General features: G+C 38.9%; 1 protein-coding gene across 33 annotated transcripts in view; it reads left to right on the forward strand.

Annotated features, from left to right (window-relative positions):
- Positions 1-18,902, forward strand: part of ANK3 (ankyrin 3) — a 902,861-nt gene that overhangs the window by 835,550 nt on the left and 48,409 nt on the right. For 23 of the 33 annotated variants that reach the window (XM_073596276.1, XM_073596279.1, XM_073596287.1 and 20 more), the window contains 8 exons: positions 3,232-3,443; positions 4,143-4,350; positions 5,779-5,875; positions 6,921-7,149; positions 8,217-8,342; positions 11,858-11,980; positions 13,999-14,025; positions 17,779-17,860. In XM_073596276.1, the coding sequence (XP_073452377.1) occupies positions 3,232-3,443; positions 4,143-4,350; positions 5,779-5,875; positions 6,921-7,149; positions 8,217-8,342; positions 11,858-11,980; positions 13,999-14,025; positions 17,779-17,860 (1,104 nt within the window). The remainder of the gene's footprint in view (positions 1-3,231; positions 3,444-4,142; positions 4,351-5,778; positions 5,876-6,920; positions 7,150-8,216; positions 8,343-11,857; positions 11,981-13,998; positions 14,026-17,778; positions 17,861-18,902) is intronic. The other 10 variants (XM_073596274.1, XM_073596294.1, XM_073596303.1 and 7 more) reach the window with 3 other exon arrangements.

Raw genomic sequence — 18,902 nt, forward strand, 5'->3', positions numbered from 1 at the left:
AGCCCCTAGGCATTTCTTAAATGTTCCTTTTAGTCCCCTTTCACATGGGTAAACCGATTGGGTCGACCTGTCAGTTTTTTAGATGGACCTTATTGGACCACCCTTTGCCCTCTGTGGAGCAGCGGATGTCAATGAATATGTGTCCATTGACACCCACCGACATCCGATCTGACCCTGACCACTAAAAACAGAATGATGGGAGATCCATTCCCCATCAGTTTGGTGGATTGGATGACAGTCGGATGGAAACGGACAGCTGGTATGCTTCCATCGGTGTGCCCAAAGAGAGTGTGGACTGTGTCCATGTCTGCTCTGCATAAGCGGAGTGGACACGGACCTGTCATCCTCCTGCTCAGCGGAAATCAGTGGAAAAATTGCCAGCTGAGCAGGCTGATCTGCTGGCGGACTCTGTCAGCGTGAAAGGGGCCTAAATTTCCTTTATTTATTTATAATGACCAGAGCGCCACTTTAAAGCCAGTGAAAGCTTCTCTATTGATTAAAATCATTTTCCTGGGTTAACCCGAAACATTTATATCTGTTTGGATCACCTAAACCAAAAAAAAAAAAAGTGTAAACAGTACAATTAATTAAGGTATGTAGCATGTACTGTAAATGCAAATGTTTCTGTAACGATTGTTATCTGTTAATATCTTTCTTGCGTAATTCTTTACAAATGACAGATGGCTATGGTTGCATGTCTCTATGTAAACACTTTCCATCTCCCATTTCCTGAGCAAAGCTTGCCTTCAGGGTCTGTTCTCAGTGGGAACAATGGAAGCCGTGGAGACACCAATGCACCTGCCTTCCCTATTCATTGTATGGGGACAGCTGCAGTCTTTATCTATATTGTGAAAATAGGAAAAGGTAAACCTACAACAACAATGCAATCCTATATGGCAAAGGAGTAGGTTGTAGCTCGTAGAAACTGATCCTGCAGCTACTGTCTTCCCTAATGTTATAACTTTTTAAGCTGTCATCTTAGACAGAATCATTTAAATATAGAGGATTTGGTATATTTTGAAACCCAACTATTACTTCTCTCAGGGCCACACTAGTAGAGATCCTATCCAGCGACAAGACGACTACACAGAGAAATGCTTACGGTTTCCATGTGCAGCTCCCTCACTGGTTGGATGAATATGACCTCACTCTTACCAGTGACTTCAACACTGTTTCAGTTTTTAATATGATCCTGAGTGATAGCGGTTGCATGTGCGACATCAGCCTTATGCAGCTATGCACTGACATGGGAGACATAAAACAGCATTACCATGAGAGATAGGCACATTTTAAAGCAGAACGCCAACCAAAAGCATCAAGATACACATGAATAGCCCATTTAAAGATAAACATAAAAACAGATTAGGCTGCAATATTTATCCTCACTCCAGAGATTTCCCCCACATTACTTTTGTTTTTCCACTAGATGTCTTCAGTCTAATGGTCAGCATCATTTAAGCCACTTCCTCTGAGCCCAGGTTTTGGAACCCCCAGCAAATGACTGGACAGTGAAAAGAAAAGCAGCACAGTGATGAGATCATCTCTCTGTCACCCTGTTTTCTCTTCCTATGCCTCATGTTCACACACTAACTGATTGGCTCATTGTACTGCGTCTTCCTCTCACACTCTAGCTCTGCTATACAAGGGCTCCAAGAGACAGAAATTTTGGTTTAAGCGTTAGATCATAATAAAAATATACTATAAAAAACAAGATCAAGACATTTTCTGGAAAAAATGGGCTTAAAATTTTCTGCGTCTTTTCAAACACATAAAGTGGTTGTAAAGGCTAAAGGTTTTTTGCCTTCTTACATCTAAGCATTAAGGCAAAAAAAAGAGGAGGGTCAGGGCTGCTCTATGCAAAATCATTGCACAGAGAAGGTAAGTATGACGTGTGTAATTTAAAAAAAATAGCCTTTCAAATCATTTTAAACTATCACTACACTGTAAATGATACTCACAGCCAGGGCTGGATCTGATCTGTGCAGTAAGAAATCAGGGGGCAGTCTGTCACACAGTGTGATAGAGATTCAGAGAACCGGTACTCCCTGTTCACTTGGGGCATGTCTGTATATGAGGTGTCCCTATCAAAGTTCCCCTATTACATCAGGGTTACCCTAACATCAGTGACCCCATCACAGTGCCGCCTTACATGGAGTATACCCATCAGAGTGACCAATTTCATCAGTTGTCCTCATCAGGGTGCCCCCTTACATCAGCTGTCTGCATCAGAGTGCCTTTTTACATCAAATAAAAAGTAAATATTACCCAACAAATGAAAGCACTGTATTTTGGAATCAACGTCTTAGATCCTCTGCCCTAGGCAAAGGCTCACAAGTGTCTTACAGCACATGAAGACCTGAATACACTTAATATAAGTACATAAATACAGATATAGTACAGAAATGTGATTGCTGCATAAAAGGAAGAGATTTTCTATTGATTATCTGCTTACTATGTGTACCGATAATCCAAGAAATTAGGTCAACAGAGAATAAATGCAACTCAGATAATTGTAGCAGGTTTTGTCATGTGGTAGCTTGAAAGTATTTTTTCTTCTGTCAACCATCTAGCATAGTTGTGAACAATAAAATTTTAATATTCTAGAAAGAGGTCTAGATGGGTGTATTGCAATTTCCTATTATTGAGAGCCTATTTATTACAGCCCTACACAGAAAATATCCCCAGATCTTTACTATTCAAAACACAGGCCTTTTTTTGCCTCTCTACTACTTATGCAGATTTATCTATTTTAATTTTACATTGTTAACTATGTCATAAACAAACAAATTCTGTGTAAATTATGGTGTTATGGCGCCACCTTGTGGACATATTTGTGTATAGCACTTAATGGCAAGGTACTGGGTACCTTCATACAAAGATGGTTCCTTATTATCCTAACAGTATGCTATATAGGTATTGGGCAGGAATTATGGGTGTCTTCCCCTCCTCTCTCAAAGTCATTTTAAACAACTCCTACAGCCGAAAAATAATCCTTTAGAAAACGTGTTACCATGTGCTTTGGTATGCAACCAATTCTAACAAGGGTCAAGCCAGGCTAAGTGCCTGGATGCCATGGTTTTTAAATGGTTTAAGCTTTACTATAATACATATACTGGATCTTGGCCTGTCTCACAAACTGCTAGAAGTTTTTGCTGGCTAGGTGTGCACTCTCAAACACTGCTTATCATATTAGACATAAACCTAATTGGTTACAAATGTTTTACATTTCAGAACTGGACAGTGCAGAAGAACTGGAGAAAAAAAGGATATGCAGAATCGTTACAAAGGATTTCCCCCAATACTTTGCTGTTGTGTCTCGGATAAAGCAAGAGAGTAACCAAATTGGACCAGAAGGTGGGGTTTTGAAGAGTACAACGGTCCCACTTGTTCAGGCATCCTTCCCAGAGGGGGCACTGACTAAAAGAATTCGAGTAGGCCTTCAGGTAAATTGAAAACATGCATGCAACTTTGTACATCGTATACCTATAATTTCAAAAAGGAAATTTAGGGGAAAAAATGTCTTTAGGCCTAGACTGTGGAGGAAATAGAGAGAGTTTTGTAGTAGCATTGGAAAATATATTGCAGTGAATTAGTTGTATAAAGGTCAGTTCAATCCTCAAATTATTTTTACATTTTGTTTTACATGCCTTCATAGAACTTTACTTACAGTTCATTCCCCTGAGATGCTCATATATTTTGGGATCACATAATAATGCTAAAACCAAGACTAAATCTCTTACAGCCAGTAGGTTTTGAGGGACACAGTTGTAGACTAGCTTAGATTAGCTTAATGTATGACAATTCACTTCATAGACCTAAGATTGTAGACTTAGTTTTATTACAATACAAGATTAATACTTTGGATTTATTCTCTGTTCTGCTTTGTAATCTGATGCTGATATTTGAATATAGTGCAACATTAGCATGCAGGATATGTTTTTGTTCTTCTTGGCCACATTGCAAATGGGTTCAGCTACCCAATACATTCAATAACACTTAGGACAAATGACATTTGAGTTGATGGAAAAATCTGAAACAATAGATGTTTGATTGCTGAGTCATTAGATAATGCTAGGTGGTACAATTAATTGAATGATGTTCTATAGAGCTAATTAATTATTCAAAACATTAACACATCACAGGCACAGCCGGTACCTGATGAACTTGTCAAGAAAGTAATTGGAAACAAAGCAACATTCAGCCCCATTGTCACAGTTGAACCCAGAAGACGGAAATTCCACAAGCCAATAACTATGACAATTCCAGTACCGCCACCGTCCGGTGAAGGTGTAAGCAATGGCTATAAAGGAGACACAACCCCAAGTTTGAGGCTACTGTGCAGTATTACGGGTAGGTTTTTAACATTACCATTATTTCATAAACAAATGCAAAGACAAACATTATGATTTCATTCATCATTTTTATTGCACTCCTAGATGCTGGAATCTAATCAGTTGCTAGGTATAGAGGCATATGAATGTTTTTTGTTATAAATTATGCTCTATAGAGCTCCAATTTTGAAAGTTGGGCAACCACACCCAATTGAACCAATAGCACCCTTCATAAGGTTAAGTACATGGGCAGAGATATAGGGGGTTACTAAAGGCAAATAGTCTGTTCACTTTGCAAGAATTCTCACTTTGCAAAATAATTTTACCTTAGCTTAGTGAATAAGGTGACATTCTGCTGACTTCCATTATCCAATCATGTGCAAACACTGCTTTTTTTTTCCCTTGCACATTATTGGGTATTCTTTGTGAAGTGAATTTTCACCACATTCACTAAGCTAAGGGAAAATTCCCTTGCAAAGTGAACAGCTTATTTGCACATAGTAAATCAACTCCATAATGTTACATGGTTTTGTATCTTAGCTATCCTTGTTCGATAATAGAGCGTCCTGCTTTTAAATTTGACTCATTCTGGATAATCCTTTAGTTGAAAATGATTCTAGTAGTAAAAATCCTGTGAGGTGACACAGTGGATTTGAAATCTAAAACTAAAGTATCTTTTCATGGGAGGTCCAATACCATAGACAATTATTCGTTGATTTGTACACAAATGGATTGTCTGGACAGATTAAGGGAAAGATAGCTTGCTGCCTTCAATCTCGCAACATACATCTCCCTGTGAAGGTAGCTTGTGCCCAGAAAGTGCCAGAGATCTATTATTTTTTCTAAATATTTTTCTTCAATTTATAAGTTTTTATCACGCTTTTGTCAGGACCACCCATGAAGCTATGCAATTTACACCCTTCAATTTTACTACACAGAGAGGCCATTTTTTGTGAAAATAACTTTTATCATGATAGATTGCAGCCTGAGCCTAGTACACATGATCTGAAAATCGGACGAAAAATACCACTTTTGAAGCGATTGTACGATAATCTGATCATTAGTACTTAGCCTTCGAGAGCCAATCACGACAGTTCATCCAAAATTATACGAAGGGACAAACACAAAAATTTTTCTCGTACGACACCAGATCATACAATTTTCGTTTATTCAGTACAGTTTTCCCCCGAAAATAATTGCAACAAGATTACGCATGCTCAGAAATGAAAGTATGCATTACTATAAAATACAATACGTTACGTCATTTCCGAAGCTGTATTCTGTCCTATGAGAATTTTAGTAAGTTGAGTAACCTCTTCATTTTTGATATGAGACTAGCATACAATAAAATGGCAATCATTTGTCCGATATTCTCATCGTGTGTATAAGGCTTTATACTCTACCTCCAGTGATAACGATACACATTCACTCTGGTTGTCTTCCACAGGTGGGACTTCTCCAGCTCAGTGGGAGGATATTACAGGGACTACGCCTTTAACCTTTGTCAGTGACTGTGTCTCTTTTACAACCAATGTATCCGCCAGGTAAATTGTATACATTAGGTGTCATTTACAGAAATTGAAGCAGAAAATATAGATTGCTTCCATGTTAATTGTTTAAGATTTATTTTATATCCTGTGCTGGCAGTCTGGCAGTGTTTTTTTTTTTTTCCTGCCTCTAAAAGCCCCTGCCACTAAACGCTGCTAAAAGCCTATATGTGCATGAACACATAGGCTAACATGCAGGGGGGTTTAGAGGCAGGAAAAAAAAAACAGACTCCCCTAGGAGCATCTGTAAAAACGTCCAGTGTGCATGAGGCCTAACCTCTCCACCGCATTGCACAGCCACATAAGTGACGTATCTATTTCCTTGTTCAGCAGTAACACTGCCTATGTCACTTCTTTGTCTGCAGCCTGCTCGCTAGGCATTGAGTGATATATCAGCTCTGTCCTATAAACAGGGAAAGACTGAAAGCTGTAAAGGCTTTGTCACACAAGCAATCCTGTTGCTGGCAACATCTTGCAAGTCACAGGATCTCTAAGAGACCTCTCTTTTATGGAATAGCTCTATCGGTGCTCCATTACTAGTGAGCCAGATTCTGTGAAATAACACCATCTAGGGTAAGTGGCCAGCACACCTAATCTAGTGCTGGAGAAAAATTTCACAGAAATGCCACTGTGGCACCAGCCTAGGACTCAACCAGGAAACACTACAGTGAACTTCTTGCTATGCATTGTGACAGAGATGTGTGGATTACAAGTTCACCCAGCCAGAATTGCATGTAAGTTGTTTAAAGCTGTCTACCTTGTTTTGGTTGTTTTTCATATCCTCTTGCAATGACTTGTGGGCAAAGCTTTTGTTTGTTCATAGATCCAAGGTCCCTCACTATAGCACAGACAAATATGTAAAGCCATATAGCCAACTTGTGTGCAGCAGTATCAAGCTTAGTGACCTCCATCAGTTCTAGATATGGTACCTGACAAAGGCCACTTATAGCATCAATATTATGGCATATTGTTTTACTAGTAAATACATTTTTTTTTTGGTTTTATATATGTTATATATCTTTTTTATATTTTTTTTCTGCAGATTTTGGCTTGGTGACTGCCATCAAATCCCCGAAACTGTAAGCCTAGCGACACAGCTTTACAGGGAGTTGATATGTGTTCCCTATATGGCCAAGTTTGTTGTTTTTGCTAAAATGAATGATCCTGTAGAAGCCCGACTGCGCTGCTTCTGTATGACTGATGACAAAGTGGACAAAACCCTGGAACAGCAAGAAAACTTTGAAGAAGTTGCTAGGAGTAAAGACATTGAGGTACATTCTCAGATCTCCATGGCTATATGGTTAGTTTATTGTATGATCTGAATTAGGGAAATATTGTCAGAAAACTCTTTCCGACTTATTCAGTAAGGTAATACTTGGGTGCAAACTAATTGGATTTAGGGTTCCCACAAACCTAAAAGGGCATTCACACAATCCTCCACCCTTTAACAGTGTCTTGGAGAAAAAGAGTCTATAGGCCATAACTAGAACCTTCAGGGCCCCATTGCAAGAAACCCTGAAGGGCCCCCCTGACCACCAGCTGGGGCCCTTCCCTCCGAGACAGGTGGTGGAACGCTAGGGTCCAGTCACAAGTGCACTTGCGACCCTGGTAGTTCCACCACTGCTGTCAGTTTTTTTTTTATTTTTGATATTTTATTTTTTTATTGTTTTTTACCTTTTTTTTTTTTTTTTTTTTTACAATTTTTTTAAAATTATTTTTCACAGTTCTTTTAGGAGCCCCGTTGGGGGGCTTTGGTGAAATATCAGGGGTCTAAACAGACCTCTGGTGTTTCACCTTTGAGGCAGAGAAGAGAGATTGAGGACACGGCCTTCAGTCTCCATCTCTGCAGCCTCTTGGTCACAAATAACGCTGTATAGATCTTCCCGTTAATTTACAAACTGAAGCACAGTAAACACTGTTTACTATGTTTCCGTTATGAATGGACAGAATCATCCATTCAGAAAATGAAGGGGGCGGTAATTGACATATTTACCATCACCTTCCCTCCTCTCTATCCTGACACATCCCCCTCAGCAGCCAGTGGGAGAGGGGAGGGGGGGTCAGGGGAGCACACAAGGGCCCTGGGGAAGAAAGAAGAGTAACCTAGATAGGAGGGGTGGCGGGGGCAGCATATAGATGAACCAATTCCCTCCATTTCCTACTGCAGCTGCTGAATGCCTGCAAGAGGGAGAGGAGGAGAAGCAGGCCTAAAACCTAGTTTTACCTTGTTACACCCTTCCCCTTTAAAGATACAGACATTCCGGCCCTTGAAATTTATGGGGAAAAATTAATTGTGTGTGAAAAAACGTAATTTTTCTTTGTTTTCTCATCCACATAGGTTCTAGAAGGAAAAACAATCCACGTTGACTGCTACGGAAATCTAGCTCCACTAACTAAAGGAGGACAACAGCTTATATTCAATTTCTATGCTTTCAAAGAAAATAGACTACCGTTTTCTGTAAAGGTAAAGTAAATCTACTTTGCATCCTACTGTTTTAATGTATACCCTATAGTTGCTTACTATTTACTTGAAAGTCATTTCTGCTTGAGTTCTAATAAACTGTTTATCTTGAAGCAGTCGGCTGAAGTGGACATTTCTTTTGCTTCAAAGGGAAAGTATAGTGTATTTTTATTGAACACATATTTTGAGTTTTTGTTGCATTTAAGTCAATTTAATTTAACTTTCAGATTTGTAGCAGCTTACTTTTCCATATGTTTGTCATTACATTAAATACAGCCTCTAGAGTAAGCAAAAACTTTTTAGCATTGGCTGAGATATCTGCCAGACAGGTTGTGTATTGCTTTCAATGAGTTGGCCGACCCATGAACTTGCATTACGAGGAGGGCCAGTAAAGCACTGCGAGGGAGGAAGCAGAGCAACCTGAATATGTAATAATTAAATATGGCTAATCATAGATAAATATAACTGAGCAAGGTGTCTTTAATTATATTAGATCAAGCTGAAATGTGTATATCTTAAAAGAATCATTAAAAATACTCTACATTCCCTTACATTTTTCTAAATCCTTTGGCGTCAATAAACAATGCACACGTTTGCAACAGAACTGGCTTTCACCATAGTTTGCTTTTATTGTGTCGTTCGCTATTAGGCCAGGTCATTGTGACCCAGAAAACCTGTATGTGGTCATTTTTTTTTTATACTACACAAGACTGCATGTGAATACATGTTCATTTTACAAGTATCCCCCAGACAGACTTCATACATGTATCTGAAGTAATAAAACAAGGGATAATTTGGCTCCTATGCTTTAATTTTGCACCCTAGGTATTTTTATAATTCCACACATTTTTTTTTTACATTTTATAAATTACTTATAAATAGACTTGCTTCACCCTGAAAATTAACATTTTACATAATTAGTGCAAGCCGAACAGTCTATTTAGCTAACCCCTCTTACCCAGCAGCATATGCTCACCATTCTTTGCTCCCATGCTGATCCATTCAGCTGCTGGAACTTGGCTAAGAAAGCCTTATGCTCCAAACGGACTTATCAGAGTTCACACGTTGCTATGTTCTCCTACCTTATTTCTCTCCTGGTAGCCAAACAGAATAGTGAGGGAATGAAGAAAAGAAGAATGTATGCTGCTGGAGAGAGGGAAGCCATGTAAACCTTCTACATTTCTCTGTATTAGTTAAAGTGGTTCTAAAGCCTCAATGTTTTTCTTTACCTTAATGCATTCTATGCATTAAAGTGGTTGTAAACTCAAAAGGCTAAAAATGATCTAGCCTCCACGTGTTTGTTCATTAAGCAGTGCAGTGTGGTTGTGTTTTTACTTTTTCCAATTGTAAATACTTTTTTCCTTGTGCTCATTTGTGGTTATGTCCTCCCTCTGCTCTGGATCCCAATCTAAGGGAGCCAAGGGGGAGGGGTTGAGATTCCCTTCTGTTTAAAAGTATAGTCAGTGAATGAAGGGCAGGAGAGGAGAGGGGAGGGGCAGTGAGATTGTGTTCTCACTACACACTATGGAGCTGACAGGGAGAGAGGAGGGGGAAATGTAGAGACGCACTGGAGAGAAGCTACATTAAGGAGGCACAAGGAAGCGGGGAAGCAGGGCCGAGCCGCGCTGTCTGTGTTTATGAACGCACACAGTGCGGCTTGTGATCAAGTGCCCCCATAGCTGCTTTCTATGGGGGCACGCACTGAATAGGAGGAGCCATGAGCACCAGTGGGGGACCCCAGAAGAAGAGGATTGGGGCTGCTCTGTGCAAAACCAATGTACAGAGCAGATAAGTATGACATGTTTATTAATTTAATTAAAAATAAAGCTTTACAATCACTGTAAGGAAAGGTTCTCTTTTTTTTTTTTTTTTTGCAAATACTTTATATTGATTTAGTGCAATAAGTACAAAACAGAGCCTCTGTGCATACCCCAGGTCACAAGGCACAATACAAGAAAAAAAAAACCTAAAACCATAAAAAAATAAAAACAACGATCACCTAGGGCTTGTCACTCAAAAAGCAGGAATAAGAATGCTGCTTCGTTGTAGAAATATGGTCATCAGGAAAGGAAAACATATAATGAACACTGTTAGCAACCTTCCACCTCCATTTATGCAAATGTTGAGGAACTTCAGATTGATAAACCATCTGAGCAATGAAAATAATAATCTGATTAATAGTCTAATCCTGACAGAAACCGTAATTTAAGGTAAGCTGTCCTCTGGGCTATCCTGCTCCACTGTGGTGACATCAGACTCCAACCATACCTACCTTTTTATATTTTGGGGGGCATGACCTGTTCAAATATGTTTCTTTGTATAAAGAAAGGTTCACTTTAAAGGACAATTTCTCCTCTACTGAAGTTGCTTTTTAATTAACCCTCCCCACCACCACAACGCTGAGTGCAGCCCAACCTGTAACACTCCTTCAGGCCCTGCCAAACGATGCACAGCCATAGTAAAAAAAACCTCCAAAGGTTCCTATTTACGCTGCACATGCATACCATGGCTTGTTCATTCCTAAGGGATAGTTGTATTCACTGTGGCCTCCAGCAGTCCTACAGATGGAAAGGAATTAAAGAACAACTTCACTAAAAGTTAAGTTAACCTTACTAAAAACAGGATTGTGAAAATGCATTTTATTTTAGCTATGATAGCACTTATGGGTTTTTTTCGAGATAAACTAAAACAGCACCAAAAGTAGAGAGGAGTCTTTGCAGTGGCGGCCCATCCATAGAGGGTGCATGGGCGGCACCCCCCCCCCAGCCATGCATCTGGCACCCTGATCTACATACAGGGACGCTGGACCATGGATTCCAATGGGGGGGTTTGAAGCACATGATTAGAGCCAGAGGTTCTAATAGACTCTAAAAAAGGGTGGGCTCAGGCGCAGAGCACTGCGATCCGAGTTGTGTGACAATAGCAAATCAGTATTCGCTATTTTCATACTAAATCTCCTCCCCGCCAATCAGGAAGTGCGTCTGAGACCTTTTTCCCGATTGGCCAAAACGTTGGGCAATCCTGTTGGACACCTAGGAGAAGGAGGAGGAGAGAGGTCATGCACGGCAAAACCCATGGAAGAAAGGACACCGGAGCTGCTCCCAGCCTGCCACCAGCCACCCACTGCGCTGAGGAGACTGGAGCCCCTGCTGCCAGCTGCCTACGGTGCTGAGGACATGGGTGTAAACAAACTTAAGTTGTAGCTGGTCTAGAATCTCAGAGTTTGTTTTAAGGAAAGTAGAAACATGCCTACCTACCTATCTTTTACTATTGAAGGTAAGAAAAATACCTGTTAACAGATATGCCATATAATACAGAGAAATGGCTTATATGTTCCTTCAGTCATATTACACACATTATAAGATAATGGTGTACTGTTCACTATTTTCACAGATAGCAGAAAAGAGAGCTTGCTTTTTTTATTTCTTCCTATAAATGAAATAGTCATTATGCTTTTGAAGTGTTTGAATCTTATTATTTGATATCTCTTGAAAGCTGATTTCAAACTCCATTTGCAGGTGAGAGACCCCAGCCAAGAACCTTGTGGTCGCTTGTCCTTTTTGAAAGAACCAAAGACAACAAAAGGCCTGCCACAGACTGCCGTCTGCAACCTCAACATCACTCTTCCAACCCAGAAGAAGGTAACTGGGCATTTTTTAAATACCGCTTTAGATTAATACTTTGTACTTCTTTTTAGAACTAATCCTTGGCATGCTGGGGGAGACTGTAAACAGTTTCTATCCAGAGGGGGTAGGAGTAACTTATCTCCCATATATTGTGTTGTAGATTTTTTTCCTACTCCTCAGTCCAGATTAATTCTAACCTAACATCAACTTAACCTCATATATCTGGCCCTCAAAGTAATCCTAAATTGTTAGTTTACCTTTGACATTTCCCCCAAAATCCCTATGCATTACAATGTCCTCAGTTCAATAAATATGCAGTCCCCCATTTTGTAAAATGATGCTTACTTTTCAAGCTGCAGATTTCATTGCCCTCCCTTCTTTGTCCCACAAATAAAAGTACATACCGAGTGTTGTATGCGGGTCCGCTGGCAACTCACAAAAGAGCACACGCTTCATTCCTTACCCATGCATGGGCAGTTTGCTCATGCAGCTCAGCATTCTGTGAGCATGACTGTGCATGCATGGGTTGGAAACAAGACCAAGGGATCTTTGTGAGTTGCCTAGAACTATCATCACATAAAGATGATGTCTAAATAAAACATATTGGAAGAGGATCTATTTTACAGTTTTTTGTATCTGCCAAATGTATCCAGAAGAATGTTGTTACTCTCTCTTTACTTGCCAGAATAACTTTATATTAAGAGTAACTATCCAAAACTGATATTTCTGCTTGCACTTGCCGGTTCCTTAGATTTCTTACTGATTCCACGCCTCAAGGAAACATTGAAGGGGTCACTCTATTGTAGTGGACTCCCCAGTTATTTTTCTATTGCATTTTGAAGAAGTCAGTTGATCAATGTGGCACCATCAGTTATTTGGCTTTGTAATAACTTTAGATTTACTGTAAGTGGAACCATGCTGGAAAGGCAGAATTAGGCAAAGGACTAGTAGGAAGTATTGATCTTCCCCCTTTGCTGATGTACTATATCTTTTTCTGCAATATAAGTTCAATTCACAAAGATAGCTCACTAGGATAAGAATACTTATATTCAAAAAGGTGACAGTTATTTTCAGTTCAGTCCAATTAGATTTGAAAATTATAGTCCTATAGTTCAAAATAACTACTGTGTATAATTATACTTAATTTTACTTATCAAGTAATTATACTTATTACTGTTATTATAAATAATTATACTTCTTTGTATGTTAAAGCCTTGTGAATCAAGAACCTATGTGTCTAGGTGGAGGCAACCATCTTGGTAGAGGCATAAGGCACAAAGTCATAGCCTTTAGCAAGGAGAACAGTGAGCAGCTCTAAATCTCCAGAAACTAAATGTCAGAGACTCAGTGATTTAGATGCCACACTGCAGACACATGTCTATGAGGCTACAAAACTGGAGTGCCTAGGAGCTCTTACATACCATGAGGTGGACTGCTATTTTTCAACCAGAATAATATCATTTGAGACATAATGCACAGTTAACACTGATGAATGTTCCCTATAAAACAGCAAATCTTTTCTTTTTTTTACACTTTAACAAGACAGTATATGAGCTTTCCACAAAAATCCCATCACCTGTATTAATTTCCATTTGAAACCATTTACTTGTATATGCTGTACATTTTAACTTGCATAAACTGCCACTTAATGTTTAAAACTATATTTTCTAGCCCATCCTAATTGTATTGAAATTCCATTATGTAATACTTTACTTTAATGGGTCTTTTCAAACTTTGTGTAGACCAAAGGAATATATAATACATATCTGTTGTTTCCAATGTGGTGTCATGACTGTGATTTCTGTTAAAGTGGATTACTTAGTTCAGAACGTGAGTTTGTATTCTTCAGATAAATCTGTTTGTTCCTTCACATTTGGCTCTTAATTTAATTGTCCACTTAGTTTCTTGTGTCACTGTTTGCTGTTCATGTGCTTGCGCTGCTGCCTGCCTCTCCCTTTCAATGTCCTAATATTTCTTTCCCTGCTGCCCACTATAATTTACCTTATCTCTGCAATGCATATTGGATCCAAAAGGAAACAGAGTCAGACCAAGATGATGAGGTAAAAATCATGCACTTTGTTCTATTTTAATCAACCGTAGATATAGTTATAGTGTCAGCCATGTCAGTAATGACACATATGAAATGCCCAGGCTTCATGATATATATGCATGGCATTAGGGTCTATGATTCAAGTGTGCTTCGAGCACATGTAGTAAGTCAAAGCTGAACTATGCAGCTTGCGTATTCTATATGTGTCTAGACATAGAAGGTTGACGGTCCCTTTTTAGGTAATTTATCCTGTTAAGAAGCTATTCTGTTACAATACATGTTGTTTTCATTCCTGTGTTTGCACCTCTCTATCTCTTCTTTCCTAACTTGTCTCCTCCTCTACCCTATTATTCTTTTTGCTCATTTTCTTTCTAAGTTTTACTTTTTCTTTCCTCTGCCTTTTTTTTCCATTTCTCTCTTCTCATTTCCATTCCTTTTCTGTCTTCTCATTTCCATTTCTCTCCTCTCGTCTAATTTCCATTCTTCTCGCTTGATTTCATTTCCATTTCTCTTCTATTGTCTTGTTTACATTCCTCTCTTCCCTTCTTGTTTACATTCTTCTCCCCTCTTCTTGTTTACATTCTTCTCCTCTCTTTTTGTTTACATTCTTCTCCTCTCTTCTTGTTAACATTTTTCTCCTCTCTTGTTTACATTCCTCTCTTCTCTTCTTGTTTACATTCCTCTCCCCTCTTCTTGTTTACATTCTTCTCCTCTCTTCTTGTTTACATTCTTCTCCTCTCTTCTTGTTTACATTCTTCTCCTCTCTTCTTGTTTACATTCTTCTCCTCTCTTCTTGTTTACATTCTTCTCCTCTCTTCTTGTTTACATTCTTCTCCTCTCTTCTTGTTTACATTCTTCTCCTCTCTTCTTGTTTACATTCTTCTCCTCTCTTCTTGTTTACATTCCTCTTCTCTCTGCTTGTTTACATTCCTCTCTGCTCTTCACATTTGCATCACTCCCCTCTCTTCTTATTTACATTTCTGTCTACTTGTTTACATTACTGTTCTAGCTTCTCTCTTACTTTATTTTCTTCTCATTTACATTCCTTTCCTCTTTGTGTCTTTACATTACATCCTCTTTTTGTTTACATTACTCTCCTCTCTTCCTATTTCCTCCTCGCTTCTTGTTTCCATTCCCCGCCTGTCTTTACATTTTCATTCTTTTTCTCACTTGAGATTATCATTCCTCTTTTTTCTTATAGTTTCCACTGCTTTTCTTGTTATTTTTTTTCATTGCCTCTCATCTTATTTCTTTTCCATTTATCCTTTCTCTGGTTTCCTCTCCATGATTCCTTTCCTCTTCTCCTGTTTTCTTTGTCTTGACTTTGTTTTTGTTTTCTCCACCCTTTTTTTTTCTTTTGAATCTCTTCTCCTCACATTCCTTTCCTCTTGCCTTGTTTCCTTTCCTTTCTTCACATCTCCTCTCATTTTCACTTCCCTCTTTTCTCTGCTCTTGCTTTCTTTCTTATCCTCTGACCTTCCTTATCCTATACATTTTTTCTGTCCCTATCCTGACCTCTTGTTTCCTATGCTCACTTCTCCTGCTTATATGCTCACCTTTCCTTTAATTTCCCTTCCTCTTCTTCTCTTTCCCTCTTTCTCTTCCACTCCCCTTGTTGATATTCACTCCTCTTGTTTCCTGTCATCTAATCAATTATCTTTTTCTCTTTTCCCGGCATTTTTCATGAAGTCAGGTCATACACAGTTTGGTTCTCGGCTGGTTCAGCAGGAGCCAGCTGAGATTCAAACTGTGCATGGGCATGCTGAGTGTACCAAATTGATTAGCTTTACCTGTGATGATCGCTAGCAGCTGTTATAGCCGCTAGCAATAATCACTGTCTTCTCACGGCAGGGACGGCTTCTCCCACCCCCCCAGGAGAAGACAATGGCCCAGCAGGAGGGATTCCCGCATCAACACTGTCTGTGTTGATGGGGGAATTGCGCACATTTATTTCCTGCAACCCATGGTTGCAGGAAAGAAATATGATCCGTGTATGGCCGGCCTTACTTGTTCTTAATTTATTTTATCTCCCCTTCCCTCATTACTTTCCTCCCCTGTAATGGTCTTTGATCTCCACTCCCTTTTTGTTCTTATTTTCTCACCTTCTTTCCACTATTTTCTTTCCTTTTTCATTATCTCTTTTCCTTTCTTCTACTTTCTTCTCCCCTCTGGCATAAATGTGATTATTTTTCCATTAGAAACAAATCCAAATTTTTATTATACCAGTGACTAGGATGTGGTATGCTTGGCATTATTCGCTTATACCTGCTTCCCAACTGAACATGTTATTAAGCACCTGCCCTATGTTATTTAGCACGTGTCCCTTTTCCAGAACTGGGAAACAAATTCTGGTCTATTTCTTAGTAGAGAGTTAATAATCTTATTGCAAAGGTCGAAGTAAATATATATATATATATATATATATATATATATATATATATATATATATATATATATATATATATAATTTAATTGCAGTGTCAAATATGTGGTTATTCTAAAACTCTTCTTAGTAGTGCAGTACAATGACTCCTAAACATCCAATTCACACTGAAGAGGTTTATTATTTAAAAGAGAAGTATGGGTTTGGTGGTTTTTCGTCCATTATACTTACCTAGGTGGATGCAGCATTGGTCTGATGCTGCATCTGTCCCTCGGCGCCTCTACACTGAGAACCGAGCGATCAAACACCGCCGATGGCTTGGTTCTCACAGCTCCCCGAGCAGAGAGCTGCTGACTGTCAATCAGCAGCTCTCTCCGTTCTGCTTCTCCATGCTCACTGAAGCGCTGAGCTGTGGAGGGGCGGGGAGCAGCCGTCTCAGCCTCTTAGTGGCTCGCTGAGAGGCTGAGATGGGCCTCAGTCCAGGCACCTGGCGGATCCAGACTTCCATTGTCGGGATGACGTGGTGCCTGGACTGATTCCTGTGACGTCAGCAAAGAGCAGACTTAAGTCCGCTCTCTGCTGAAAACGGGTCACAGGAGTGGAAAACGGATTGCACTCCTGTGACCCATAGGAGAAGCCCAGCCAAACGAGCTTAGACTGGACTTCTTTTTTAATGGTGAGGCAACTAGAAAATTAGATTTCAGTTACACATGGGTAAGAATCCCCCACTGGCTTCTTATATACTTACTGGAAACTCCAGTGAGCATATAAGTTCTTCCTAGGACTCCAAGTTGGGTGGGAAAAGTGTCAAACTATGGTTCCTTGCCCAATTCTCACATACCTTGGAGGTTCTAGTTTTCTTGTTCACCTTGGGATGTTCCTACACCTTTCTTTTCATTTTCCATATTATAAAATATCAGAAATATAGGACAGGGAGAGTGGGATCCCCTTGCAATGGGACCCCATGTAAGATATAAGAAATTTGGTTTATCACTCTAGTATCCATTAAATCTGAAATATCCCTTCCTGTGTGGACCCTTATAATAAGATAATAAATACAATTTTAGTTTGCATGGTTCTAGCAACAGCTTCTATATAACAAATAATTTGTTGTTAGCATAACCAAGTAATTTTTTCTTCATTCCAAAATTTTTAATGCATACATTTGTCTTAAATGCTAAACAATACCACAGTAGAGAAAGCTGTGTATTGTGTTGTGTTGTTTGTTCTATGTGCTCTGTGTAATTTGTTTATTTTGTTTTAATGTATGTGTAATTTAATAAATAGTTGTTATTTGGGATTATTAGTGTTCATACCAATGGCTTAATAATTAGTAGACTGACATTATCATTTTATATTTATTTTTTATTTGCTCCCCAGATGGAGAAAGTGGACCGTCGTCAGAACTTTGTGTCTTTAGCTTTGCGTAAGCGATACAGCTATTTGACTGAGCCTGGAATGAGTGAGTTTAATAACCTTCTAACAATACTAATTACTCTAAAAGAACAGTTTACTTTTTGACATCAGATTATATTTTCAGATACTTGAGAAAATGAGGAAAAAATATCACAGTAATATAAAATTCCAGATATTTTGATAGCCTGAATGTGATTAGCTGATTAGCTTAGTTTTGGGTTCCTGTCCATTTGAATATTGTAAATATTTATATATGAATAAATATTCACTAGTGTCAGGAAATGTTGTGGTTTGGCATTGTAGTTCCACATTCTCACCACAAATAAAAAGGCCATGAGTATAGAAGGTGGCAAGAAAAGAAAGAAATGCGAAATGCAAGATATTCATTGTCACCTAAATGGTAAAGGAGAATAGTATAATTTCTATATATTATACATGGTTTTAAGACACAATTTAGAAATGCCATAAAATGAATTCAAGTAATGCAAGGATGTGGGATTCTTTCATAACTATTATACTCCTTGCCAAATAACATAGTTGATATGCCAGGTATGAGCAAGAGTGTTTGATTAAAGTGATAGCTGCTGCACTAGGCTTCTTGTCACAATAAAAAAAATATATAATAATTAGTGTTTCCACAGCATTTACATGTAGTTCCATTTAATATAATTTATGAAGATGAGGATCAGATACTACTTCAAAGTAAACCAAAATTTTGGCTATGCAGGACACATTAACACAACCCACCACAGCGCATATACAAACTTTCCTTTAGTTTTTACACCACTCTATTCAGCTACCAGGAGCAAACAAATGACTTGTCCAAGCTACAAATTACCACAGTTCTAGCTTATCTAGGGCTATAAACTCCCTTTGTGACAGTGTTGATTGGTCCAGTAATGTCATGTGGGGTGGGTCACATTCTCCTAAATACTCTTAAATATTGGGCATTCCCTGCTCCATGCGCTGAACAGAACAGCAGGCAAGCCAATGAAAGTCGAGTATATGCTGGGGAGAGAAAGCTGGTTAATGTAAACCTGTTGCTTTGCCTTGATTGGGCAAAGCACAGGTTTGCTTTGAAGAGGTAA

Source organism: Aquarana catesbeiana, linkage group LG08 (genome assembly GCF_042186555.1).
Source record: "Aquarana catesbeiana isolate 2022-GZ linkage group LG08, ASM4218655v1, whole genome shotgun sequence".
Lineage (NCBI taxonomy): Eukaryota > Metazoa > Chordata > Amphibia > Anura > Ranidae > Aquarana > Aquarana catesbeiana.